This window comes from Pocillopora verrucosa, chromosome 1, assembly GCF_036669915.1.
Source record: "Pocillopora verrucosa isolate sample1 chromosome 1, ASM3666991v2, whole genome shotgun sequence".
Lineage (NCBI taxonomy): Eukaryota > Metazoa > Cnidaria > Anthozoa > Scleractinia > Pocilloporidae > Pocillopora > Pocillopora verrucosa.
Window position 1 is genome coordinate 33,037,894 of NC_089312.1, and position 26,636 is coordinate 33,064,529.

The 26,636-nt window shown below is 38.9% G+C and overlaps 4 protein-coding genes across 8 annotated transcripts; 3 read left to right on the top strand and 1 right to left on the bottom strand.

Moving 5' to 3' along the window:
* The first annotated feature begins 1,107 nt into the window (after window positions 1-1,107).
* LOC131772481 (phosphoserine aminotransferase-like) lies at window positions 1,108-7,971 on the top strand. Its single transcript, XM_059088383.2, has 14 exons — window positions 1,108-1,257; window positions 2,961-3,021; window positions 3,217-3,286; window positions 3,416-3,501; window positions 3,784-3,842; window positions 4,058-4,112; window positions 4,338-4,415; window positions 4,635-4,729; window positions 5,048-5,111; window positions 5,200-5,258; window positions 5,498-5,600; window positions 5,987-6,059; window positions 6,476-6,613; window positions 7,242-7,971. Exons 1-14 carry the CDS (start codon window positions 1,195-1,197, stop codon window positions 7,348-7,350), a joined length of 1,113 nt encoding a protein of 370 aa, XP_058944366.2. The 5' UTR covers window positions 1,108-1,194; the 3' UTR covers window positions 7,351-7,971.
* A 124-nt stretch (window positions 7,972-8,095) lies between these two features.
* LOC131772540 (uncharacterized) lies at window positions 8,096-11,124 on the top strand. 2 transcript variants are annotated; one of them, XM_066172211.1, is made up of 3 exons: window positions 8,096-8,349; window positions 8,963-9,013; window positions 9,317-11,124. In XM_066172211.1, the coding sequence occupies exon 3, from the start codon at window positions 9,442-9,444 to the stop codon at window positions 10,510-10,512; it is 1,071 nt and encodes a 356-aa protein (XP_066028308.1). In that variant the 5' UTR covers window positions 8,096-8,349; window positions 8,963-9,013; window positions 9,317-9,441; the 3' UTR covers window positions 10,513-11,124. The 2 variants fall into 2 exon arrangements, with proteins under 2 accessions (XP_066028308.1, XP_058944449.2); XM_059088466.2 differs by lacking the exon at window positions 8,096-8,349 and having other exon boundaries at window positions 8,560-9,013.
* A 1,459-nt stretch (window positions 11,125-12,583) lies between these two features.
* LOC131772530 (uncharacterized) lies at window positions 12,584-18,531 on the bottom strand. Of its 4 annotated transcripts, none has more exons than XM_066162037.1 (3): window positions 18,476-18,510; window positions 16,838-16,891; window positions 12,584-14,440 (listed from the first exon to the last, which is right to left on the bottom strand). In XM_066162037.1, exon 3 carries the CDS (start codon window positions 14,257-14,259, stop codon window positions 13,126-13,128), a length of 1,134 nt encoding a protein of 377 aa, XP_066018134.1. In that variant the 5' UTR covers window positions 14,260-14,440; window positions 16,838-16,891; window positions 18,476-18,510; the 3' UTR covers window positions 12,584-13,125. The 4 variants fall into 4 exon arrangements, with proteins under 4 accessions (XP_066018134.1, XP_066018133.1, XP_066018132.1 ...); XM_066162036.1 differs by having other exon boundaries at window positions 16,838-16,894; window positions 18,476-18,509; XM_066162035.1 differs by lacking the exon at window positions 16,838-16,891 and having other exon boundaries at window positions 18,476-18,531.
* A 5,324-nt stretch (window positions 18,532-23,855) lies between these two features.
* Window positions 23,856-26,636, top strand: LOC131772501 (uncharacterized). The gene has a single exon (XM_059088413.2). The coding sequence runs from the start codon at window positions 24,632-24,634 to the stop codon at window positions 25,838-25,840; it is 1,209 nt and encodes a 402-aa protein (XP_058944396.2). The 5' UTR covers window positions 23,856-24,631; the 3' UTR covers window positions 25,841-26,636.

Sequence of the window (26,636 nt, forward strand, 5' to 3'; positions counted from 1 at the left end):
AGCAACGCACTGTGAAAGAAAGATGAGGAATTTTATTGAGAATTTGGCCGTATTTTTTTATTCCTAAGGGCAGTCGGAAATATTCCCACACAAACTCTTGTATTTTCGCCGTGACTGTTGTTACGCAAGATGATCATCTCACAGCCGGAGCTTACATTGCCTGAGGTTACTCAACACATTCTCTCCCCCACGTTGCATGACGAGATCAAACAACAGCTGCGAAGGAGGTCACGAGCAGGCCCAAATTATTAGCATTTGGTCACGAGCGTTTCTTCCTCTGCGGGAAAGTATGAGGCCTTTAGCTACACGAGCTGGCCCCTAACAAAACGGTGGAAAGACCTGACGACTAAAAACAAGAATATCTCCATTAACAAAGAAATTATTTACTTTTAGAAGCAAACATTTCGTTTGACGCCTTTTACCTGAACTTCCACAAATAACAGCTCCCAGCTCAGTAAGGTCCCACGGCCACTGTTCCTTTCACTGTTTCCCTCTAATTTTGATATCCTGTCGCTTTTTGCGTGTTCTTCTCTTAAATTTCTGCAATTAGTTAATTCATTTATGTTTGTGAGCAGAAATTTGGGACTAAATAATCGTGACTTTTTTTGGGTCAAATTTGTCAGAGAGTCGTGAGGCTCTGGGATCGAGAATGGTCCCACCCCCCTTCTTTAAAAACACTTCCCCGCCATCCTCCCGCCCCTTGCCTATCCTCTCACACTTACGTAATGTTGTCTAATTTTGCGAATGGGAAAATTTTTCACTTCGATCTCTAAATTCCCTGGCAACATCGAAAAGAAATGAAAGACAGTGGCGTTTCGATTTTGCAGCAAGGCCGATCATGCAGAGATTTTTTAAGTAAATCTAAGGCAACCTCGTTCTAATGATCGCATTCTCAACAATTTCATTATTCTTGCGTGCGTTTGTTAACGCATGACTCTCGCGAGAATACTGTGAGGCGTATTTTCCCTTTGCTCTGTGGACCTCCATGCTTTTTGCACGTGCATGTGAATATTGACCAATCAGCGACCTCAATGGCGATCAGATGTGACAGCTGTGAAAACGAGGCTGGATTGTAATTTCACATACAACATATAATTTTAAATTTCAAAATCGCTCTTTCTGAAGATACACTTGAAGAACCAGAACCCCCAGGCCCTCTTAATTAAAACGCTCCGATCGAGTAAAAATCTTTCAATGGCTTCCACAGATAAGCGAGTTCTGAACTTTTCTGCCGGTCCTGCTAAACTACCCGAAGAAGTAAGTGTAACGATCTTCAACTTCACTCTAATTTCTTATTTTAATTCACTTGTGACCCGGGCGAAGTTAGTTTTGTCCCTTCGCACTGCGTTGCATAACTATCCTTTCTTGCCTTGTGTATGGATTTCTTGTAAAATCAAGGTTCTTAAATGCCCTCTATACAATTCATCGTAAAAGTGAGAGCTTTGATGTGCTCAGACATTTAACGGCGATCGTGATCAGTTAAAACTATCACTGTTTCTTCGTCTTGTTAACAAGAATTTAGCGCTGACCACGACTTGATCTTTATCTCCTTAGTAATCTTGTTGTATCTAGGCGAAAGTCACGATGAATCGGCCCAAAATATAACGAAATGAATGGTAAACATAAGTGAAAGTACTTAGCTAACGCAGACGTTAGAGCAAACTTCAAAATCCGCGAACTGAACGAAATTGGCGCGTTTCCCTAATATGGGGAGCAAGGTGAATGCGTTTCCCTAATATGGGAGAAGAGCAGAACATCGAAGGGAGATTCCTTGGGTTGACGTTATGAGACACTTCTAGTTCAAGACGGTGCCTGCCTTCAATTATTATGTACGACTTGCAGGCGGAATTGACGGGTTGTGAGAGCTTTTCTCTGCACAGATTGGTTCTAGGTTTGCGCCATCTTCCCAAAAATCGACCACGCAAATCATTGAAGAAATATAAATTCACTGGATGGCCTAAGCGTGCAATTTTCATCAATTACATTTGCTTTAGAAAGTATGTCCTCGAAATGACAAGGAAGCGTCGAGTGTTTTTACAAGAAAAATTACTCATTTTTGGAATATGGAAGAAAATTTGGCTGATGCAATACTTCAGCAATTTAATATTCATTTTGCTGTCATTCAAAGAGTGTTTCGTAACCTTTGAATTCGATATCAACATGTCTATAATGTAAGTCACAAGGGTTCTTTTGTATTTATACTGAACCTAGACTTGCATTTATGGCCAACAGAAATTACTTGAAATTATCCTGAACTTCAACTCGTTTTCCATCGCATTTATCTATGACATTTTAAAGCTTTCTTCTGTCACTTGTAGATCATACATGTAGTTCCACAAAAGAAAGAAGAAAATGAGCTGGGCTTGTTCTTTTTGAATACTTAAATATCGTTGATAGTAACTCAGAAAAGCAGAATAATGTTTATTCTAGAAGTAGCATTGATGGATTCAAAACAATATTCTTGCTCTTCTATACCTCTAAAATATTACAAATAAAGTTACACATGAGCATATTGCATAACAAGCAACATACCAGTCCTCAGCTATTTTCCCTAATCTTTCAAGCTACTCTTTGTAGATTCACCCTTAGATTGCTAGCATGGGTGGTTTGAATTCTAGATGGATTAAAAACGATTTTCAGTTTATTAAGATGGGGTGTATATGTCATGTTTCTTTAAACAGGAAACTTAACTCGTTCTGGTAATGCCCCTCTGCTTAGGAGTAAACTGGGTGCAGACTATCAGGAGAAGTTTGAAATTCTCACATTGGGGGGGAAGATAGCTCTCCTTTGGAAACAAAGATGAACTATGGCAGATTATTGACCTCTTGTCTTATGTGCAGATTCAACCAAACTGTGTATTGATGTGATGAGTGTCTTTAATGTGAATTTTACATGGTATGCACTCTGGTCTTTCTAGGTTATGTATAGTTAATTTTTTGGCTATAAATTTTTTTTGCTAGGTTTTGAGTCAAGCTCAGAAGGAATTGCTCAATTATGACAACCTTGGAATTAGTGTGATGGGTATGTTTACTTGTTTTCCTGACTTTTGCTTTAATTTTTCTTTTTTTTCTTTTCACACTTCTTAAAGGTTTGAATATTAAGGTATGTGTTTGTTAAAGCTGTCATTATGCACATCTTTCCATCATAAGTTGTTTTCAAAATTTTGAACCAAAGACATTTTATAATGCTTTGAACATTGTATATCTCACCTCACAGAAATGAGCCACAGATCTGCTCACTTTGCTAAAATTGTCAACGAAGCTGAAAGTGATCTCAGGGAACTGCTGTAAGTTTAGTTGCCTGGTAATCTCTTGTTAGTTTTAATATTATTCTAGAATGCAAAAACAATATCAAGAGTGTTCTTATTACAGTTATATTCAGTATTGTTTTAAGGTTGAAACTCATTTACTTGCAGTAACATACCAGACAACTACAAGGTCCTTTTTCTTCAAGGAGGTGGCACTGGGCAGTTTTCTGCAGTTCCTCTTAATTTAACCAAAGGTACAGTGTAAAGACAGTTTTGATGATGTAAAATAGCTATCATGTAGCTTATCATTGCAGGACTGTCAAATAAGAGATTTAAAGTAGGGAAAAAATGAGAAATACATGTAGTACATGTGATTTGTGAAATTATTGTGGCCACCATGTTGTTTTATCACATTACACACAAGATTAGGCACTATCTTGATTAAATGTCTTAGTCATTCTGTAGACAAAAAATAATTTTTTTCAATCATTAGAGGTATTATTTTAGTCAGAAAGAAATGTTTGGTTTCTTTGCAGAGGGAGCATCTGCTGATTATATTATTACTGGGGCTTGGTCAGCTAAAGCCGCAAAAGAAGTAAGTTTGTTGTCTAGATAAAAAAGTATATACATATCTGAACATTAACAGTCTTGTTCAAAGTAGGATAATCAATCTTGTAAATTACTGTGAATTTATGTATGGCTTTGTATCTAGCCATTCATTTGTGCACTGTAGGCCTTAAAATGTGATTTTTTTTCTGAGAAGTGGCCGTGAAGTTTTGTATTAAAGTCACTCTGGTTTTTTTCTTGTAGGCAGAAAAATATCTCAAAGTAAACCCAGTTTTCAAGAAGTTGGACAAATATGACAGTGAGTATTATCTGAGTCATTTGAATCCCCTCAGACAAACAAGTATTGTTTAATCAGTTTTTAAAGAAAAGAAAATTCAGGATTCTGCTATGGATGTAAAGAGAGGTGTAAACATGACACCTCTACCTGGAAATGTCTCTCTGTGTTTCAAATTAGCTTTCTGGGTCACTTTTTCAACAAAAAAAATGGTATAATGCCTGATGTAATGATTTTGTTTCATTGAAGGAATTCCCGCTCAGGAAGAATGGAATTTAAATCCAAATGCTTCATATGTCTATTACTGTGCCAATGAAACAATTCATGGTAAGTCCTCATCCCTTTTTTGTCTCTTCGCCCTCCTCCCCCCCCCCCCCCCAAAAAAAAAACAAACAAACAAACAAACAAACAAAAACCAGCAATTGAAAATGAATAGCACTGAATCAAATCATAAAAAAAAGACATTTGTTGCAGTACATGTAGTGATATTTGAGATATCTTCATTGGGAACTCTTCTCACCAAAATGTAAAATTGTTTTGATGCAGGAGTGGAATTTGACTTTGTCCCAGAGACGAATGGGGTACCACTTGTATGTGACATGTCTTCAAACATCTTGTCCAGACCTGTTGACATCAGTAAGGTAAGCTACACAAAGAACTTTTTTATGGACACTAGGAACATATAGAAAGAAAGTCAAAAGTAATAAGAAGCGATAAAATCATAATTGTTAGTTTTATATCTTGAATTATTCTAATTTCTCCTTACAGTTTCATCCCTGAATCACATTTAAAGCTCACTAGAATGAAGTAAATGACCACTGACCAAAGAAACTCTTGATTGTTGCATAAATTCTCCTGTCATTACTTTAGGAAATGTATAGGGAAAAGTGCAGAGAATTTTCATACTGATGTTAGAGTGTAAAGGGTTAAATAAAAGGGTTTTTTTTTTTTTGCCCTAGTTTGGACTCATCTATGGTGGAGCTCAAAAGAATATTGGTTGTGCAGGAGTTACTGTTGTTATTGGTAAGCTTATTGTGAAAGACAATGGTGATTTCATTAAACGATGGTGTATGTTAAAAATTGATTTTTATTTTTTTATTTTAAATTTCAGTGAGAGAAGACCTGATTGGTTCTCCCCGGCGAGAATGCCCAGTTGTTTTTGATTACAAGGTAATTAATTAAGTTACTTAATAGGCTCTTATTAGAGAGCTAATCTGTGACTTGGGCATCCAAAACAAAGCCTCCTAATTGATATTTTCATTGATTTAGTATTCCTAATGGCAACTTAATATCTACCTACCAGTAGGTGTTTTTGGCACCCCTAAACCACCAACTGTCTGGGTTTTACTTATAATTTTGCCACTTTACTAGAATTTGAAAGTAGTAATGTTGATTTTCTTTCTTGGCAGATCCAGGCCGGTATGAATTCATTGTACAACACACCTCCAACATACAGTATTTATATCATGGGTCTGGTTTTCAAGTGGCTTAAGAGGATTGGTGGAATTCAAGGTACACAAAAATTTAATTTACCAATATTATTCATCAGCTGCCTTAGGCTGTAGATAATGATATTCAGATTAATAGTTATTCCAAGATGAAGAAAAAACAGGAATTCAGTTCGTGTTGTTACAAATGGTGTTACTATATCAAGTGACTAGGTCAGGTAAATTTGCACTTATGTCATCAATTACACAGAAATTTGACATAATGTATCTGGTTTTTTTTTCTATGCTTCTGGTGATAATCAGTTTATGATTTTGTTTTTGCTTTTCTGAATTTTTTTTCTTTTGGCCGATGTTGAACTGCATACTACATGTTGTACCATGACAATCAAACACGCACACACACATATATATATATATAATGTATTCATTTTCTTCAAAATTTTTTCACAGAAATTAACAGAATAAATCAATTGAAATCAGATCATGTGTATGAGCTCATTGACGCATCAAATGGTTTCTACTGGTAAGATCACCTGTTTTTCATTTGTGTTTTAAAATGCAGATTCATAGTTTGATTGTTGGGGTGGAGATTGATGTTTTATAGCAGCATGACTGAGCAGAGAATTTTGTGAACAAACACCTTTGATGAGAATCAGCCAGAACTGCCAGGGAAAATTAAAAGTGAACAAATTTTCAAGTTAAGTGCAGCCATGTACTTTGACCCTTTGAGAAAGTAAATTTTGGGTATCAAAGCAAAGGCTTCAGCATCAAAAAAGGTCCTTGCTCCCTTTAGAAGACTGAAAGGCTGCCCCTGAGTTGTGTAGAGGAGAGACTAAGCATTGGTTCTGTTTCCCAAGTAGCCCAAATAACAAAATAACATTTATAAGCCACATCAAAGTACACAACAGGAGATCTCATTCTTTTGATGTGATATTATAGTGGTACAGTGGAGAAGAAGAGCCGCTCCAGAATGAATGCTCCTTTCAGAATTGCTGGTCTAGGAGGAGACCAGGAACTGGAAAAGAAGTTTATTGAAGAAGCAGCTGCCAAAGGCATGATCCAGCTCAAGGGACATAGGTCAGTTATCTTCAGGAAACACATGAATGTCAGTACTTCTTTGTGTGTGTGTGTGTGCATGTGTTTGTTTTTTTTTTTCTTCAATGTTGGCAGAAGAGTACCACACTAGAATCTGAATGAGAGAAACTACCTGTGCCCTGGGGATCATGGCTTTTTGCCATGTGAAGTGAATGTGTTGTATTCTTAGGAGAACTAGGTCACATAAGAGTATATGTGGAAAAGGCTGGTAGCAAATTGTTGGGCAAACCTAACTAAGTGATGCAGAGTACCTTGTATTTTAAGAAAGTCGGTGAATTTCTTATAAGATGTTGTTATAGAAAACCATGGGTGCCAATTTATCTCCACAAATCTGCAAATAATGCAGTCTAAATTACCCACACCCTACTGTAGACATTTACCATTTTGGTTCCTTAGTGAGGTAAAAAATATTAAATTTTTGCTGTTACACTATTCGTGTTGCTGAATTCCCCTCACTAGTCTTAGTATGTTGGTGGACCAATAATTTGATGGGGACTGGGTAGGGAGCAGTTACTGGTGATGAAAACTTCTAGGGGTGAGAGGGGGGAACTTGTCATTCCTACTGAAATAGATAGATGGTAATTTAGGCCTCTATTGTGTGACATTTCAGGTCTGTTGGAGGCATAAGGGTATCTATGTACAATGCTGTAAAACTTGACGATATAAAAACACTAGTGGACTTCATGACCGACTTCAGACAACGATATGAAAAGCAGTGATACTTCAAACTAAGTTTTGGACCCTTAGTTATTGACCTTATCCAGTAGTGCATCACGATATACCTCAAGCATCTCTGAAGACTTGCAAACCCTGAAACTATAATGAATCTTAATTTATTGAGAGGTATATGCAAATTTATTCTAGCTTGAAATCTAAGAATTTGAAAATTGTGGTATTGACCTACTGGTTACATCTTGAAATGGGAACTCGCTGTTCGGATTGATTCAATAGATGATTTCTCAAGCAGACTGGTGTGACCTCAAGTGAGGCCAAAGCGTTTCAAACTGCTCCTTTGGTGTGGCGATGCTTGACTGATTCTTTCACATAGCTGGAAGAGTTTCCATGACTTTGTCATTTTGAAAATACAAACTTTCTCCCCTCATAAAACAGTGTTAAGGAGGTATGGTTTTGGCCATGGCTGGAATTCAACTAACGTAACGTCCTCAGTGGAAAAAAAGTGAATATTTCTGGCTAATTCAGGCGGAATGTGACTTTATTTTTACATGTAATATGTAAGTAAAAATGACTCGTTCGGCATCTATGAATACAGTTAAATATACATGAACTATTACAATAAGCAGTGAATTGAATAAAGGTTTTGAGGGGTGGGTTTTAAAAGGGTTGTTGTGTGATCGTCTGTTTATACTTTGATCCTTTCCTGCAAGTCTCACGAATTCTTCAATAAACGTACCCCCCTCCCTTCTCCCTAACAGCTTTAAGAGAAACCAGTTCCCTACACCCTCTCGACCCACCAGGAGGAATGTTAATCGATTTTGATATGAGACGAAAACCGAAATCTTGGCCCGCAACTCGCTCTGCGCCGTTTATCATGAAAGGCCCTTGGACTTCCCTGGAGATCATCCGGGGGAGACTAGGTCACGCTGTGAGCTTATGCACAGACTTCTTGTAGTCGTCTACGTATAGTTAATATCGCTATTATCTCCTACGGTACTTGGCAAGAAGCAGAGCGCAGAGTGGTCGAAGCCAACAACCACAAGGTATTTTGGTTACGTACTATTGAGAATGATACAAGGTAAGTACAATTCATAGTCCGCCCAAGGTGAATTCCTGTGAATTTCGCTCAGCCGACGAGCAGGCCCTCGTCAAATAGCGCTGCAGGTCGCCAGTCTCTACGCCCGCGGTTAGATTTGAGACGAGTCGGGGAGAGGTAAGCTGGGGATCTGGTTCCAGAGTTGGATTTGGTTGTCAGACCATTAGCAGATCTTTAGTCTGCACTGACAGGTGTAATGTTTTCCTTTTGCGGGCGAACTAAGGCAAGCGCTTGGCGTGACTAGCACTTCGCGCCGCCTCACGCTCAGTCCGTCTTAGTTTCTTCTAAATACGCAAGAAAATTACTCGTATTCGCACTGACAAGGCTTTACACTTAATCGCAGCCAAAGAAAGGTGTATACCAAAGCCCTAAGGATAATAATGGCATGCAGTAACGATAATGGACTGGACTGGCAACCGCTTTTTTTGCACTTTGGCTCAACGTCTAGAAAATTACCAAACCCTCTCTGGGATGCATTGTTTCGCGCTACAGTTCTATGTGTCGTATTCAGTTAATGAGCGTTATTTTTGTAACAACACCTCGTTCTTCTTTGTTTTAAGAAGCTGGCTAATTGTCATAGAAACCAGGAATTTATATGGAAAACAGCGCAGGTCAGGTCTTTGATAGTTTTCCTTTAACTAAGGAAATATAGTCTGCTGACTTGACGTAAGACGTAAGACGCAAGACAGCGATCAATAATAGTCTTAGAACTCAATCATTGCTTTTATTAGTTAAGATGAAACGAAAATCATGTTTGGCTCCGGTGCCTAAACGAGGACAATGCTATGTTCCTTTGGGAAATCAAAACACAATAAGTTCCCCAATGCTGTATTAATACACTATTCTTAAGCTTTTGGACGTAAAGCCCTTTATTTAAGTTCTCTATGCTAAATTAAATGTCATTGTTATCTTAGAATACACACCAGAATATTACTAAAGCTCCGTGATATGTGTTGATCAATTTCAAGACTTGGAAGGTCCTTATATTCACTGATCATTCTACACAAGCCACAGAGAAGTTGAAGCAAGCTGCGCGAAAATGAACAAACTCAAGGAAAACAAGCTCTCCATCACCATGAAAGAAGCGCTTGCGCGAAACTCCCTTGCTGAGAACAAAATGAAGGCGAGTGTAAACGCCATCAGCACTGACAGTAAAAAAAGTCTGCAAAATTTGGAGTTTTATAAACAGAAGTACGAAAAACGGCAGAGAGAGCTGCAAAACGAAAAACAACGAATGTTGCATTGGGGATCCGGCGATGAAAGAAAGATTTCAGCTCCAGCGTGCATGGTAACAGTTGTTGATGTATCAACTGGTGAATTGATAACCGATTCTCAAAGAGTATCGAGCGCAACTTCTAGAGAGCGATCTTTGTCGATGAGTGCTAAATTACCTTCTCTATTGGGAGACGTAATCGGCAGGAAGTCACCAGATCCAGTGGGTAACACAAAGCAAGGCGGACTTACACTTCCAGTAATTGGCCCCCAACGAAGATATTCAGCGACAATCTTGACTGGCACACCATCTTCTGGTTTGATTGTTCCAACCATGCAGGCAAATGACGGACAAACCAGATCGGCGCCGAGCTCGCCATGTGCAATTCGTAGAAAGCTTGCTCGACCTTCATCTGCAAAAAACAGCATTTTAAAAACTCCTCCATCGAGGGAGTTGGATGGAATACTCTCTCTTCTGGATAAAGTGCGCGAAAAACAGGTACCGGATTTGGAAGAAGCCATGGCCTTATTAAGAGAGCAGCGCTGGTTAGAACAAAAAAGATCGGCAGAGGAGACCGCAGAAAAGGAGGAAAAACTCGTCAAGAAATCTGGTGCAAGTCCCGATGAGGCCCCGGACGATCCTAGTAGTAGAAAGATCTCTATTCCTGGAACTGCATTAACTTCAACACCTGTTGTCTCTGAACAACCGGCTAAGAATAGCTGTGATGTGACAACGTTGGAAGAAAGTTTTCACAAAGTTAAATTTTGCAAATATCTTCGAACACCATCTCTGCCTGACGAGGAAGAAAAACTACCTGATGAACTGATACCGAAAAGCTTAATAGTGGGGCACACACAGTGGTTACCAGGAGACTCTAGAGCCACTCATCGCAACTGAACCGCTGAGGTTTCAGACGTTTAATGTTCTATACTCTGATTATGAAGGTGCCGATTATTAAGACGCCAGTGCGAGACTGAGTTGTGAGGCTGAGTTTGAGGTGTCATGATTAGATTTCAAATTTTCCATACGTTAAAACTTAGTACAGATGAGTTCGAGGAAAAAGATGAATCTTGTAAAAGTTTCCTATTGCTTTCGTGAGCTAACGCATCTTTTTCAATTTTTAAGCATTGCTAAACGGATGCCATTAATACGCGTGTGATTTATATTTTTGATTTGATCGAATACTCGCCAAGAATATGAAGGGTGAGAGTAATATACTTCAAAACATACTAAGCACGACACCGCGACACCAGGGACTGAGAGCTACAACACTGTTACATTGTTACCCTTATAACTTGCTATGACGATTTACATAATTGAATGTTACTGCATCTTTGAACCAACTCTAAGTCTGCTCTTGAAACATTGCATGAGAGTTTCAAGGAAATTCTGAATTACAGTTCACTGTTGGATAATGATTCACAATGGTTGTGTCCTTTAAGACTGTATGTAAAAAGAATGACATGTAAATATTGCGCATGATGCAACTTGTACTTGCTATATCAGAGATAAAAGGGCTTTAGGAAATGTTGTGCACACTAACCTTGCCTTAGATTTTACCCGCAGCACATCCCCACATTTGTCTAAACATGAGGTATTAGTCACAGTGTTCGGTGTTAAAATAGATCCATCGTACTCGAAGGTTATGCTTGGTAAACATTAGTCACCACATCGCCTTCATCGTTTGTTTCTTATTTTGCCTTCTTTTAACAAGCACCACGCATCGAGCGCTCTAGGGACAAGAATGGATATGCGTGCTTGTGATGTTTTTAATTTACCATCTTACAGAATGCCGATCACATAGATGAACCTACTCTTAGCCTGTGAACAAAGAAAGTAAGTTTCCTGTAGAAACTGTGGTGCTGCGTCGGTGGAGGAGCTGAGTATAACAAGATCATTTGGTTTTATCAATGTAGTCGATTATGTAAATTGGCTACCGTAAAGACAGTTCACCTTTTGCGTTAGCTAATTTGCATTATCAATCATGTTCATAACACTAAATGATCTAAAATAGAAGTAATTTAGTTTTATCCGGCCTGCGTTGACAATGTAAATTGGCCACCTAGGAGTTTGTAAAGCTAACGTTTCCAAAGTTAGCCTTCGTCTCTCGATCGAAACATTGACCAATTTACATTTTCAAATCAGTTGATAAAACTAAATCTGCTGTCAATTCAACAATGTTTCACGCCTAGGTCAGGGTCAGTTGGAACGGGACCACGCAATTCGAATTCTTCTAAAGTCTCAGATTTTTCCGACCTTTGAGACCACTGAAACACATCTATCTTGAAGAATATATGGCCATGTCAGGATCCTATATCTCTGATATTACATGTTCTCCAGAGACTTTTTTCCTATTGGTCACGCGGTCGGAGATGTCACGTGCATACGAATGGCCCTGGGAACGTGTAAGAGGATAGGGGAATAAGTACCAGTTCTGATGTCTTTCCAAGCCGACCCCAAGTCTCCAGTGAAGCGATTCCCTTAATTGTCTGAAAGGACCGCGGCTTATACATAACTTTTCGTTTATATGACGTTATGAGGGAAACGAAAATATATCTCTAGCATGGAGAGGTACACAGCGGTTCGAGTTTCAGTTTCGGTATGTCAGTGTGACCTAAGCAAATAAGGCGTTCACTGTGTCAGCCTTTTGTCCGGTCGTGTACACCGATTACCTACGTGTAGTCGCCGCATTTTATCATAAACTGCTAACTGAGGCAAGGACAAGGTTAATCATGCAGCTTTACAGTACTTTGTGTTAAGACTGAGTATAATGTTTAATCCAATAAGAACAATTTTGGTTATAAACAAAGCATGAAAGTGGCGCCTCATCGCTTAATTAATTGAACTGTTGCATGAAAACACAATTAAGTTAGTAGGTTAGGGAATTTAGAAAGAGTTTTCTTATCTTCTCCACAAAAAAGTACCCTTTTGCGTAAAAAATGAATAGAGGATACAAATCAACCACTCTTTCAAATAGTTTATTTTTTATGGATTTAAGGTCAGTAGTTTTACAATAGATTTGTACCCAACATGGTAAACTTTAATCTCATTGCAAAGTATTGTGTTCGCTGGAATAACTCCCCGCCCCAGAGCCACTTAATCAATAAACCTATTTTAAAACGTTTTGTACTTTGCTTCCTGTTGTTCCCCAATATTTGCTTAGTTCACCTTGTTCAACTGATAAACCAATGGAAGATACAGGTGCTATAAATTTAATAAGTGCTTACAGCCACAAGTAGTTTTTTTCTTTTTACCTTTGTTTAACTTTTTGAATTTTTACATTTTGTAACGCAACAACATTTTCTTGGACTCCCGCTGAGACATAACAAGCTACTGCGACAAAAGAATACCTCACTCTGTTCTCGTCAAACCTATTTAAAGCTATTTTTCATCGGCATCAATATTTGTTTCTGATTACGCAACATCATTTACGAAACAAAACATGGCGTAAACTTTGCCGATCTTGAACAACATATAGATCCCTGTTTCGAAAACGTGACTTGTTTTGTATCAGCCCTCTATCCAAGTTTTTGCCCTTAAATCAGGGAATGTTAAGAAAGAATTTCGATCTTGCGAATCTTTCCGCAAAGGTGCTGCCGCAGTATGTAGATATTCACGCTTTACCGAGAGTCTGTTGTACTCATTACTATCTTTTCTCTGCGGATATTGGGATGCAGGCCTTTGATTTGCGTCGGTAACTAGCTCAACTTGGAGACCACTATCAGCTGTAACTGCTGCGTCTTCGATAGGGCTCCGCTGTCCTCTTGACTCCACGATTTCTCGCAATCCTTCATTTCTGTTATGAGACGGTCTTGTTCTCACAGGTTCGCTCCCACATGGAACAATATTCAAGCTCTGAGCTCGAACTCTTCCGAAAATGCTACTGGTAGATTCATCTTGGATCACTCTCGGTGTAAAGAACTTATCTGCTGTGTTTACCCTTCCTTGATCACTTTTTGAAACACAATTAAGGCTCTGTGTCCTACCTCTTGCTGGGACATTAGCCTCCAAGTTTCCATTCACATTATATCTGCTGAAATAGGTGTTTTTAATTCGCCGCTTTCTGTTGTCATTATAAAGAGTAACGTTATTTAAGGCATACTTTGTTAGCAGTCTTTGTTTTTCTTCTGCTTCGTCCACTCTCATTACAGTTGGAGCTGCTGTATTGGAAATCTTTCGGTGAAAAATTAGATCTCTTCCAAGGGGAGTTTCTCCCAGAACGCTCGCTTTTGGCTTGGTGTTCGATATCTTTCGCTGTCTCCCAGTTGAGGATTTTGAAACCACTGAATGCTTCTCGTTCGTGTCGGTGGTTTTCACCCCACGAGCGCAAGGTGACCCGTTTGAAGATACTTTTCTTTGAGGGGACGTTGATTTACCGTCTCTGTCCTCTGCTACCTCCTCCATTGCTGTTACATGAATCATTGGAAGATGCGATGGAATAAACATCGCCGAGCTTTTCTTCTTCGAGACATATGGCGATGCGGGACTCTTTTTGTAAGTAGAAATTTTTCTCGGTGCATGATCTTGTGTCTTTCCGCTGAGTGCGGCCATAAAATGCGGCGAACTCCTCGCCACAAACGTCGAGGGAACAATTGGCAAAGTTTTCAAGCCAGTTGCTCCAGAATACTTTCGCATTTTCTTCATTTGTTATCCAGGTAAACTCTGCCGCGAAAGCCAAACTAAAGTTCTTGAAATTGTTCTTTCACTCCAATAACACTTCAGTCACGTTAGGTACGTAACAACGTGCGCAGCTGGAAGAGCCATTCCATGTCATAACCCCTCGTCGGTCGCCCTAACTGAAGGATGATATCTGTACAATTTCAAGCTGTAAGTAAAATTGCACAAGTAGACATAAGTTGATTAACGATTAGGCTCGGGTCATCACGTATACTTTTGTTTCTCTGGAAACCGTAAAGTACAATGAAAAATCTCCTGAGAATTGCTCAGTTTTCATTTGATATTTACATTGACTTTGCGCGGACGCCAAAAGCTTTCGATTTTGAACGCTATTTCTTGCACGTAATCTTGCAAAGCAGCGAATCACAGCAATTTTTCTTAGTGCTCCCACTGAATATGCATCCAGAAATAATATTTTTTGGCAGTTTTAATTTGCTTAAGGTGAAAAGTGTTTTGAGTTCTTCCAAATCAAAACATTTGGCGTTTCGACACCTCTATTTTATTCGAAGTCCTTCCATTGTTTTCAGTCACTTTTAAACTTTTGTTTGACTATCGACGCGAACAAACGCTTTTACAAAGGAATGAAATTAAATGTAAGTGGACTAAATCGCAAATGAGATGTTACTGAGCGAGCAAACTTTCAAGCTTGATTATTTCGCTCTCCGTTTCTTAAAAAATCGAGACTTTTTGCTGTTTAGGAGTTTCTTCCTGGACTAATAGCGTCGACAATCCCATAATCCCAAGCAAAATCGAGATTTGGTAATAATCAAACGTGTTCAAATGCTTTGTAAGTTTCTCGGTCCTCCAATCTCAAATCCAATTTTCTGAGTTTTTGTTCTATAAATCGTTCACGAAACGAAGTGGTTAGTAGTTAACGGTAAATAGCAAATCAATGAATTGCGTTACGGGAAAATGTTTGGTCTAAAGAATTAAGTAATTTCAATCTTGTGAACGCTCCAAGTACAGCCAATCACTTGATACACTCCTAGTATCTGCATGTTTCCACAGGAACTAAACTGTCCCTCATAATATGAGTAAAACAATACAATTGAAATTATCTCATGCGTCTTTCCCATTCCCACGATTGATTAATTTTTGTGGATATTTTGTTTCCCGTTATGATCATGTTGTGAAATCAAGTATATAAAAATGGCTTAACAGGATAAAAACACTAGAGAAGAAAAACAATGATGTTATAAAATATTCATACTTTCACTGTCAGAGAGTTTAAAGATTTTACATTAGACTCGAAGTCAGTAAATTTCTGTTGCCTCACGACAAATTTGTCTCCTGAACTATCCTCGAATCACTGGAGCCTTTTTATCTCCAAAGTAACAAAATAAATGAAAACATTAATCAAATTGAAAAAGATGATGAATCTGGCAGTAGAAAATGTCACAAGAACCAAAGTGAGTAAAATAACGTTCCACTGGTAACGAAACGAATGTTGATTCAGCCAGTCGCTGTTTCAGCCGAGAAAATTCAATGCCTTTTTTTTTCTTTTAAAAAACAGGTCTCACAAATGTCTGTAAATATAACGAAAAATTCAGACTTTCACCACTCCGAGGAACTGTCTTTCACTGACTTTAAAGTTAAAATACTTACAAAAAATATGATTACTGTGTGAATGATTTTCTTTGCTTGGGAACTCTGCGTTTGAAACTAAGTCCTAGAATCTCTCTATTTGAGACAGTCAATCAATATTATAGATAAACTCTTGGCCCTGGCCAAAGATCTCAGTCAGTTACTGATCATATAAATCTTTTTTCTGATCACTTTTAATTTTCAGTTTCACTCAAACTACTCAGTTTCCCTCTGCTAAGTATTTTGATTTTTCTTCGATGTTTCTCGGTTCATCACAACTACATAGATACCATGAGAACTACGTTAAGTATCTTAATTTCCTTCATACCCTTCAAGTCTTTCAATCCATTTTCTTCCCTTGAATTTGTGTCTACGGTAATATACTCTCATAACGTTCCTCCTCTTTCAGCGAAAGAAAAAAGACAATAGTAACAGACACAAACGAAAAAAAGCTACCTTATGTTCCATTGATCATGAAAATATTGACGATGAAAAAGCAATCAGGTATCAGTCGCCGATGAGAGTTAAAAATAAGACAAAAAGATGCCTCGTTATATAAAGTAGTGACATCTACATAAAAAAAAAACACACGCTAATGTTCCGAAAATTTATTTTCCGCCAGATGTTTTTCTTTTTTTTCTCTTAACGAGGTTTATTGATAAGGTGTTCCTCATTTCAGTGGAGTGGTACCACGCAGAAATATGACGTCATAAATTGAGGGGGCGATTGCCATTTTGGTCAAATACACCTGCAATATTTTACTAGAGGCAACTTACCTTTTGTTGAAAGTTAGAGAGTTAAAAGTTTTTAGAAAGGTTTCATTAAGCTAGAGAAAACAATTAAGAGTGCTCTGATACGGTTTCAAACAGATGGTCTTCCGATTCGTTCTACAGTGAGCTATTGTGTTATCGTGGTAGCTACAGGGCATTTAAAGAATTGAAGATTGGATTGACAAACATACCACGTACTGCTACAATCTTGTGTCGCTGAATAGTTCTAGCCTGTTCCAGGCGTTCTGCTAGTAAAATGCAGCGAATTAATAAACGGTGTCAAATAGTAAATGGCGCGATAGAGGCGCAACGAGGGATCTGGAACAGGCTAGGATGGCGTTTGTGAAATAATGCGACAGATAAAATTACGTCTGAGGTCGAACCCATAATTCTGTTTTGCTTATTAGAGGCTCGTGCTTAAAAGCAACCAACTTATGCTTCCTAAATAAGAAACTTAATTTCTTATTTAATCCTTTGAGAGCGGGCATTGTTGGCATGTTTAAAAGTATGATATTTTTGTTGCAATTTCCATTTAAATCATTTTAATCTGAACTGTACTGAAAAGATAGAAATGTGTCTTAATAATAAGATTGATTTCTAGACAAAAGCACGGGTATGATGTAAAAGATTCGCAAACTACATTTTCTATTTAACGTATCATTCAACACTCTGTGATAGTTAGAAGAAGTACTCCTCTCTAAAAAAAAAAAAGAGAGTTTTGTTTTCAACTGACAGTATCCTTGTTTGCTGATACCGGCCCTATTAAATTTCATTTTTGCTCAAAGCATACCTACATGAGTCTCATTCAGACCGTTTGCGGGGTTTTGTTTGCGTAGTGTCAATTAATGGTTTCTTCTCCAAGGAGCCTGAACTCTGCGTGTAGCGGCACAAAACTAGTTTACAGATGGCAAACATTTCGCGTTTCCTCAAAGCGTCGAACTTCGTTATTCTCTTTAACACAGATTTGACAAGACGAGGGAAAAGGTAGAGAATTCCGATATTGGTTATTTGAGAAATTTAAGCTCTTTTGACATCATGGGACATCTGTCAGATATCGAGTGGAACGCAGGAACATTCTTAGAATCACTGGCTCACAAATCTGACGTTTTTATTTAAGCTCAAATGAATCACATGGAACGCTCGAACATTTGACTGAAAAGGGAACATCTTTCTTACCATTTTCCCGAGCAGAGCCGTAGTATCTTTCATTTAAATCACTTATACATTCTGTACACATCAGTTTAAATCGATTAACTGCATCCTGTTTCGATTTCTACATTTTTGCTTATAAGACAGCAAAGGCGCTTTGATTCCGTGGCTATTTTTAAGATGGGAATCTTTGAAAGAAATCATTGATCAATAACTAATCGTTTTCAGTCCAGGGGAAACTAAAAAGAGCTAGATACGTGGGAGAGATACCATTTCTGAATTGATAAGTCAGAAGCTCGCTCATTAATTGATTTCAAAACCGCAAAGCAGATTATCTTGAATCGTAATTTGTTGTCTGAGGCTACAGCATGTTGTATCCTGGTATCCGAGAGAAACAGAGAGGACCTACATGTATTGCTTAATCTACGAGGCGGCTCGATTCACTTTTGGCGGGCTTGGCGGGAGATTGGAATTCAAAAGAAGTAATAATTTACTCTTTCCGAACTCCCCAGACCGGAGTTGTTATTTGGTTGCTGGCAAGCGGAGGTTTTGCTATAGATTAGAGGCGCAAAATATGAACGACGGGGTGTCCGCTAGATGCACAACATGTTGGAGAGAAACCACCTCCATTCTGAGGAAAGATGATTGGAAACCCACTTAAATGAGACATGCATGATTACCTTTGTTGTCGTTGCCAAGTTTGTTTTCACAGCGGCCATTTTGAATTACCAACGCGGTCTATTGGATCTAAGTCCTCCGGTAGGGATAGACTGGAACCAAGTTATCTCAGGAAAATGTTCGGGAAAACTGTTCGGAAAACTTGGATTGGTCCGTGCTGATTAAGGGAAGGGGAAAAAAATTAATCTGTCTGTCATTGTATCTATATGTAACACAGCTGTATCACAATTTATTGATAGTCGCGGTCAGTATTTCAGTTATTCCGGTCAATTTCATTTAAGTCTAGCAAAAACAGAAAATAATCAACAGGCAGAGGTCACATTAATCTCAAGCAGGAGCCCAAGTACTGGGCTCCTGTCTCAAGCGAATGCGTGTGTGGAGATTAATTATGATGGAAGGAGAAGAGGGGCGGTGATGCTTTGGCATGCGGCTACAACGCATTAACCACGTGCGCGGATAGTTCCAATAAATATTCAAAAATCACATCAGCATGTTTGATGTTAGGCCATGTAAATTTTTATTCATGACTCAAGAGCTTCCAAGAGTGTAAATAGTATGGGAAAAATCTTGAACTTTGTAAACCAGGACTATTTGTCGTCCCACGCAACTCTCTTTGGCGAGGTTACCTTCTATTTTAGGAGATTCTGTATGATGCTAAAATTGCATCAGAACATTAAAAATTCTACTTTTTCATTTAGTAGTGTCTCTTGTTGTCACCTGAAATGACGTCCAGTATGCATGTTTTGACGTCAAAATATTTTTTAAAAGCATTTTTGACTGAGAAGAGCCTCATCCCAATTCGCCTACGTGATACCAAGAGTAGAATTGTTGTAGTTGCCTTCAACCTCAGAGATACATTAAATAGAGCTTTTATAAGCTTTCCACTTGACTCGACATTTCCTTCAAGCCGGCAGATCGACCGATTTCTCCGCTCTGCAGGACACTTTCGTGCAATATGTGCCGATAGAGAACAAAAGTAGAGATCTTTTAACTGTTATTTCCTATTTATTACAATTGGAGAATGTTTTGTTTACCAGAAACTCTACCAACAACACCAATATTTTCATCCCCTCTAAAAAATGCTTGTTGTTACCGTTGTGTCTTGCTGTGACAAGCAAATAAAAGAGTTAGTACAATGAGCTAATTCACAAGATCGTCTATTTTTATCCTTATTGTTTTGTTATGGTAAATACGCCACGTTTCCACGATTCCGCGGGGTTAGGTAAAATTGGTTTGATTCTTTCTTTAATTGTTCATGGTCTTATCTTAAGTTACCAGAAAACATTTCCAGTTTTCAATGGCCCTCGACAGTCACGATTGACGTAAATTTGTAAATAAGGAAAACATTTCAATAGTGGTTTTTCGGTCATGGATTTTAATTCAGGATATTTGCATAATGACTCTGACTTGCTTTATGTCCATTCACAAATCGCCATTTGAGTAGAACCGATCGCTTGCAAAGTGCAATCGACCAGAAAACCTTTGGATCCGTGGCAAATATCACGTCGCGATAGACTTAACAAGGAAAGCATTTGTTCCTCGTTTTTCGTGCACCTGTGAAATTCTTTGACCTATTTCGTCGTTCGGTTAATTACCTTTGCATTTGTTGGTTTGAAAAAGCTTACGGCTATATTGGATGCTATACAATTGCCTTTGTTTAACCTGTTAACAGGACGACCTAATGAACTAAAGCATGTAGTGTTTTCGAATACATAAACTACGGCGTCAGTTGTAACGTCAAACGTGGGCGACATCAGTAAAATAACGAACAATTACACTTACATACAAAGGAAGGCTTTCCTTATGCAAGGTACAGATTCATACGCAGATCAGAGTGAAGAAGGAGTAGAAGAGATGCCAGCGTCTTGTATCCCGAGTAACTCACCTCAGTTTTGCCGCGTCTTGAAACAAATGAGTGATGCTGAAGACAGGAAGGCTTGCAGTGGAATGGCGAAAAATGCGACCAACATGTGGAAGTCCATGCCGGCAATTAAGGTCACTTGCTTTGATGATGAACCCTACAATGAACAAATGTTAAAAACGTTGGAAAATACGTCTGTAACAGTGCAAATGGACGAAACAGGCACAACACCAGAAGAAGGAAATTTAACCACACAGGAAAAAAACGAAAAAGATAGCTCTTCAGAGGCAAGAGACATCAACGAGGATAGCAAGTCTATAGTCACTTCTTATGGGACAGAGAATTCTCCTGTAGATGGCAATAATAAAGGAGGTAACTGTGTGAAAATCAAGAACGTGCAGTTACCGAGAAGGTGCTCGAAAGGGTTTGTAATTTCCTCGCAAAATTCAGGCAGAATAATTACCTCAACAAAGAAGGAAAACAACGACTCCGTAACAAAGACAGAAAGCTCACGTCAAGATTATTCAACTGGTGTCCGAGATAAGTTGCCAGGTTCCGAAGAGAAAAGCACGATAAAATCTTCCCTGAATTCGAAGACATCTTGCCATGCCGAGAACGCGCCGACAAGTCCTTCTTCTCATAGACGAAGATTTTCAACCGGTGCTTTTTCAGGATACAATAGAAACTCTGATGAACTTAACAATACTGAACTGAAGAATCGAAAACTGAGTTCAGGCGTTTTATCGAACGGTTCTCGCTCACAAAAATTGGGTGACAGAAAACAGGTCACAGTGAATGTTAAAAAGAAGTCTGAGAGAATTGATTTGTCATTCAAGATCGATTCTACTGATGAAGGGCAGGCAAACCAGTTTAGAGGACGTTCGTCAACATACGGCGGTCAAACTAAAAACCAGAGAAGTAGTAGCACTATTGAAAAGAGTTCACCTAACGATGAAAAATCAGTCAGAAGAAAATTTTCGGAACAACAGTTAACGTCTGACGGACTTCCTCGAACATCTGACGAAGGCCTCCGGGGTTTTAAAGAGCACTTGTTTGGTAATGTTGGTGCTTTTCCTAGAGAGGTTTTGCAAACGCAAGAGTTGAACAAGTCTCTTGGACTATCGGGGAGAAGATTACCTTTGGTGAATAATAGGAAGGCTGCTCCAGGTGACGAAAATCACAGTGTACAAGTGAGCACCTCTCGAGACTCTTCATCCTTAAATTTGCGACGTAAATCTGTGAATGACAGTGAAGAGAACCGTCAGTTTCCATACATGTCAACAGCGGATGTAACGCAACGTTTGAATCTTTCCCCTCCACGCGAGCGCAGAGTTGGTATTTCCAAACCACTGCCGCATAAAAGATTATCCCAATTGGATTTAAGTACAAACCAAAGTCTGAGCAAATCTGAAACTGATATGCGCAGCATCTCTTCAGACGATGATGACCTTGAAAAAGCGAAACGAATCAGCATTCCGACCTCCCCACGGGAGCGTCGTCGACTCAGTGATACTAATTCAAGGGACGCCAGAAAATCTCTCAGTGTAGGTGGTAAATTATCATTGAGCAAGTCAGAGACTGATCTTCGTAAGGTGGTGTCTGACGAAGAGTGCGTAGACGCGAAAAGAGCTTGTCTTTCATCTCCACTTCGCGTGCGTAGAGCAAGCATTCCCAAACCGCCCACCACCCCAGACATGACAGGCGCTGCGTCGAGTCCTTTGTCTCCCAGATTGGAACGTAAAATTTATTTAGCGGCAGCCAAAACTGAGGCGCGCCTTCCAGCGAGAGCAAAAAGCCGAAGTGACCTGCAGGCCTCGTCTCAGTTCATTATTGATCAAGCTGAGAAGGAGCTGGATAAACTCAGTGAAAGTTTGCCTCACGTCTCGATGGAAGAAGTCATGAAAAGCTGGCATACGGACCACAAGCACTGGAATGTGGTTTCAAGTTTAGTGAACCCACACAGTACACATAACGCTTCTACCACCGACATGGACTCGGTAAAAAACTGTAGATACATTAGAGAAGGAAGGTCGATGAAGAAAAAACTTTCCAATTGAATGAGATTTGGAGGAAAAGCGATAAACTAATTGAATTTGTACCATCCTGTTAAAAAATCTTCCACATAATCATATTTACAACCTTGCCTGAACTTTCCTTTCAAATTTTATTAATTGCGGATTTATTCATTTCAAAAAATGTGTAGTTACACTGCAAACACTTTTTATTATTAGTTTTATTGGTAGAGTTAAATCACGAGCATTACGTTTGAATCTTATTCGTAAAAAGTATTTTATCAACGTTTGGCTGTTGTGGCAGTGAGTTTCAATAAAAATATTTTAGCAAAAAATTGATGATAGCGGCCTTATGCACTATGTTGTCTTTCAGGTCCTGTTTTCCTTAACCCTTTAATCCCTGAGAGTGATTAACATCTAATTTCACCTTACAATATCACCACTGAATCCCTCATTCAGGTCAAGAGATTTAAGGAACTGATCACCAACTTAAGAAACTCTTCGGATTGTTAGACAAATTCTCCTTGTCAGCACCTTAGTAAATGTACAGAGAACAGTATGGAGAATATAAATACTGATTTTAGGGTGTAAAGGGTTAATGGCTGGTACACAGATATAGCAGCGAAGTGTATTGCCTACCGCTCTACTACGGTTGACTGCGCACGCTCATGCCTAGTTTTAAAGAAAACGATTGAGACAGGAGTGCCAGAACTGTTGGGAGGAAAGTAATCCAATTTAAGGCGTGAGGGCAAGGAAATTGTCCAAAGAGCAGGCGTAATTTTTGCGAGGAAATGCTCAGTAGTCTTTGGTGAAAGTTGTTCTTCATTTTTACAGCAGCAGAAGGCTGGGGCGAGAAGACATTTATACCAGAGGGGTGAGCGACGGACGGTCAAAATGAAAGAGTGCAGAGAGGAGGTGGGGCTGGAGAAATAACACCTTCTATCTTCACACCTTTCCTCGTCCCTCCCCCGCACCGTTCACTCTAAATCAAATATTTTCGGTGGAAACTCGCCCCAACAAGACGCCCGCGCTGCCAGAAAAAAAAATGGATAAGATCTGTAAGTGAAGGACTTTGACGGAAGGCAGAATTGTCGTCGGATTTTGGGTAAAGGATGTGAATAACAATCGATGTATCTCGTCGGCTTTCACGTTAATCATGTTCCAAAAGTTATTATTTACATTCCTGTGCAGTATATGTATGTTAAGTGGAAATGAGTTACTCCTAAATAAACATCGCTTAAAATCGTGGTTTCCTTTTGTTTACCTTGGGGCCGGCAGAATACATACAATTCTCGGAGCATTTGTGTTATAAATGAGCCCTTTTTAATGATTAAGCAGTGTTTTAGCCCGCCCATGTTAGGCATGTTAATCTTCAAATGCTATATGCTAACTGATCCAACAGCCGGTTGACCTCTGCAGGTCAGAACCTGTCTCGTCACGTACAGTAAGCATGATCATAATCCCAGGAATAGACAACCGATCCGACCCTGATGACGATTTTGTTGTGATTCGATCTTGTCCACATTAGAAAACAAGAGAGAACAGAGCGGTAGTTTTACACGAGTGGAACAGTTCAGAAAGTCTAACGATTTCGACTCGAAGAAGTTGCAAGAAGCAGCTGAAGAAACTAACATTAATAGCTTATTTGAGGAGATGAGAGAGAGAGAGAACATATCAATTTGGAGGGTAATGGTTTGAATCAGAAACTAAGATTCTAGCTAGAGATAAATAGGTTACGTAATGTTTCCACGATCATGGATCGGACTTCAGATCTATTTGCATTGGTATTGGTTTGATTTTCATCGGCTTTCTGCTCTCGAGTGGTTGGTTTATAACTTTATAAATTGAGAAAAAAATATTACGACATCTTTAACTTTTTTTTTTTTTTCATTTTAAAACCAAACATCGACATAGCATTTCTTAAATGCTGTGTCAATATTTGGGCGACACCTGATGACCTTTTAAAATTTTTGTTTTTGTTGCTGACTGGTACTATGTGGGCTTGCAACGATTCGTTCAGTCCTTAAAAGCTTAAAGGAAGCGGAAACCGTCGAAAAAATACTGACACGAATTTTTCTCAATTGAGATCATTTCCGCTGAAAAATTAAAAATAGCATGAACTTATGAAAAGGCTTCAAAAGAAGTCGCGCTCTCACTGTGAGCAACAGTAAGATCGAATAGGTCGGTGGTAGACTTTTTGGGTGATCTTACCGTCTTGTACTTTGAGAGATTGCTATCGACCACGGACTTTGTTTGTTTTCCTTCAAAACTCATTCGTTAAAAAGATGAGTATCAGCGGCGAGAGTGGAATAACAACGCCATCCATTTCTTTAACATCACCGCTGGAAACCAACGTAAGGATGATATTTTTTCCGATGGTAGAAAAGGCAGGCTTCCTGAAATCCGCAAACTTCGCCAAAACAGCAGATGCGACCCGCGTGAAATCAAAAACCCGGCAAATTGATCTGGGTAATTTTTTCACGGATCAGTTCGTGTCAAATAAGGCGAATCCAGATTACAATGATCACAAGGAGCACGTCACCACAACAAGAAACAGTCAAGAACGACAAAATAGGGCGCATGCAGCCGAACACGATTCAAAGGTTTCTGGGATCATGTTTGGGAAAAAAACAAATATAAAAAAAGGAAACAAGACCGTGTCTTCAGGAGGAACGACCCAAAATGGACCGCAGTCCTTTTCAGGTGTGAAAACCGCACGCGACACAAGATCAAGCGGTATTAAGCAGCAATCTGATAAATCAAATGGGGCAGTTTACCATTTAACTTCATCCAAGTTGGCATTGAGGGAGACGTTGCTAACGCCTTCAGTCAACGGCAAAGAAGGGAGTAAGAAAAAAACTATTAAACCATCAGAGGTGAAACTCGAGCCTTATTTGTTACCTCGTGTCGATCATTCTCCACGAGCACCTTTGCGCATATCAGTAATACCCAGCCGTGAGGGGCACGCAAGACGAATTTCACCGCGCTTTTCATTTGAAAAAGTAAATGAAGAGTCTTCTACTAGGGCTATAAGAACAGGCATGGATCATAGTCCGAGAAAACCTAAATATCTTGGTACAAAGGTTTCAAGTGGAGCTAAGGACAGATCAAAAAGTCCTGGGAAATTTTCACCCCCGAATGTATCAACCGCGCGTAAGAAAATCGACAAACCAGGAGGACATTGTTTGGAGGATGGGATGGACGATATGGTGCTACCAAAAGTAACAATCAACGAGGTTTTGCAATCTTGGAACATAAATCCACAGAAAACAAGATCTGTCAGTCATCTGGTCGGAAAAGATCCAATGGAATTTCTATTAAAGGACCGATCACTTTCGGATCCAAAGAATCCGCCGATTTCTTACGAAGAACTCCGAGGTTGTCGATATTTGCGGACTGATAAGGACGATCAAGCCCTTCATGGCAAGCTATGTTCTTGTAATTCGTGTGAACACGGGGAAGGGCTAAAAAAATCGCCATATTTGAACTCATAGAAGGTATCATAGTGCATCGGTTATATATCTACTCAACTATGACAGGATCATGAACACCAGCACAATTTATTAATGCATTATAAAAGTTCTGACCGTCAATGATATCCGTTGAAGTGGCTCCTATGTTCAGTATGTAAGAGCAATATCGATCATATAGCTGAGGCCGTTGCGAAGTCCCTTATAAATATTTACCGAATACACGTGAGGCATATATTGCATCAAACACTCGAATATAATTAACTTACACTTAAACAAAATAACGAGATCAAATGTCTGAAGTCAATTTCACTTCCCTAAAGCCTTCAATTTTGCTGAATCATTAAATAGCATAACGGCGATGGTCATGTTATGTTATCATATTGGACTGTCGAATATAGATACTTGTTAAGTCGAGTCGCAAAATATGTACGAACTGCGAGTCTGATATAATCGCTAATTGCCAGTTTACCCTTACGTACGATCTGTTATGAAAACATGACCGACAATTTTAGCAATGTTTTCATAAATGTCATAGAAAGTAAATATTTAAGTGAGGAGGAAATTAAAAACATTCCATAAATTGTGATTATTTTTACAGTGAACAGATTTTCCTTATTGTCAGCAGGTCAAAAAGTCTCGCATGATCTGTCATTCCTGTAAATTAATTAGCTAATTGCTGCGGTGATGTATATAAATTTTCCGCCAATAACAAACACGTATTTTAAATCCTAGGGTTACAGTGTAAGCAGTGTTTGAAAATTTATTTTTAATTAGTATATATTGTAATCTTATAAAATACAGTATATGAAACACTCAA

Coding starts and splice junctions, on each gene's coding strand:
- LOC131772530 (XM_066162035.1), bottom strand. CDS start 14,259: ATGAAGAAAATGCGAAAGTATTCTGGAGCAACTGGCTTGAAAACTTTG.
- LOC131772481 (XM_059088383.2), top strand. CDS start 1,195: ATGGCTTCCACAGATAAGCGAGTTCTGAACTTTTCTGCCGGTCCTGCT. Junction 3,843..4,057: donor CAGCTAAAGCCGCAAAAGAA/GTAAGTTTGTTG, acceptor TTTTTCTTGTAG/GCAGAAAAATATCTCAAAGT. Junction 4,113..4,337: donor GAAGTTGGACAAATATGACA/GTGAGTATTATC, acceptor GTTTCATTGAAG/GAATTCCCGCTCAGGAAGAA.
- LOC131772540 (XM_066172211.1), top strand. CDS start 9,442: ATGAACAAACTCAAGGAAAACAAGCTCTCCATCACCATGAAAGAAGCG.
- LOC131772501 (XM_059088413.2), top strand. CDS start 24,632: ATGAGTATCAGCGGCGAGAGTGGAATAACAACGCCATCCATTTCTTTA.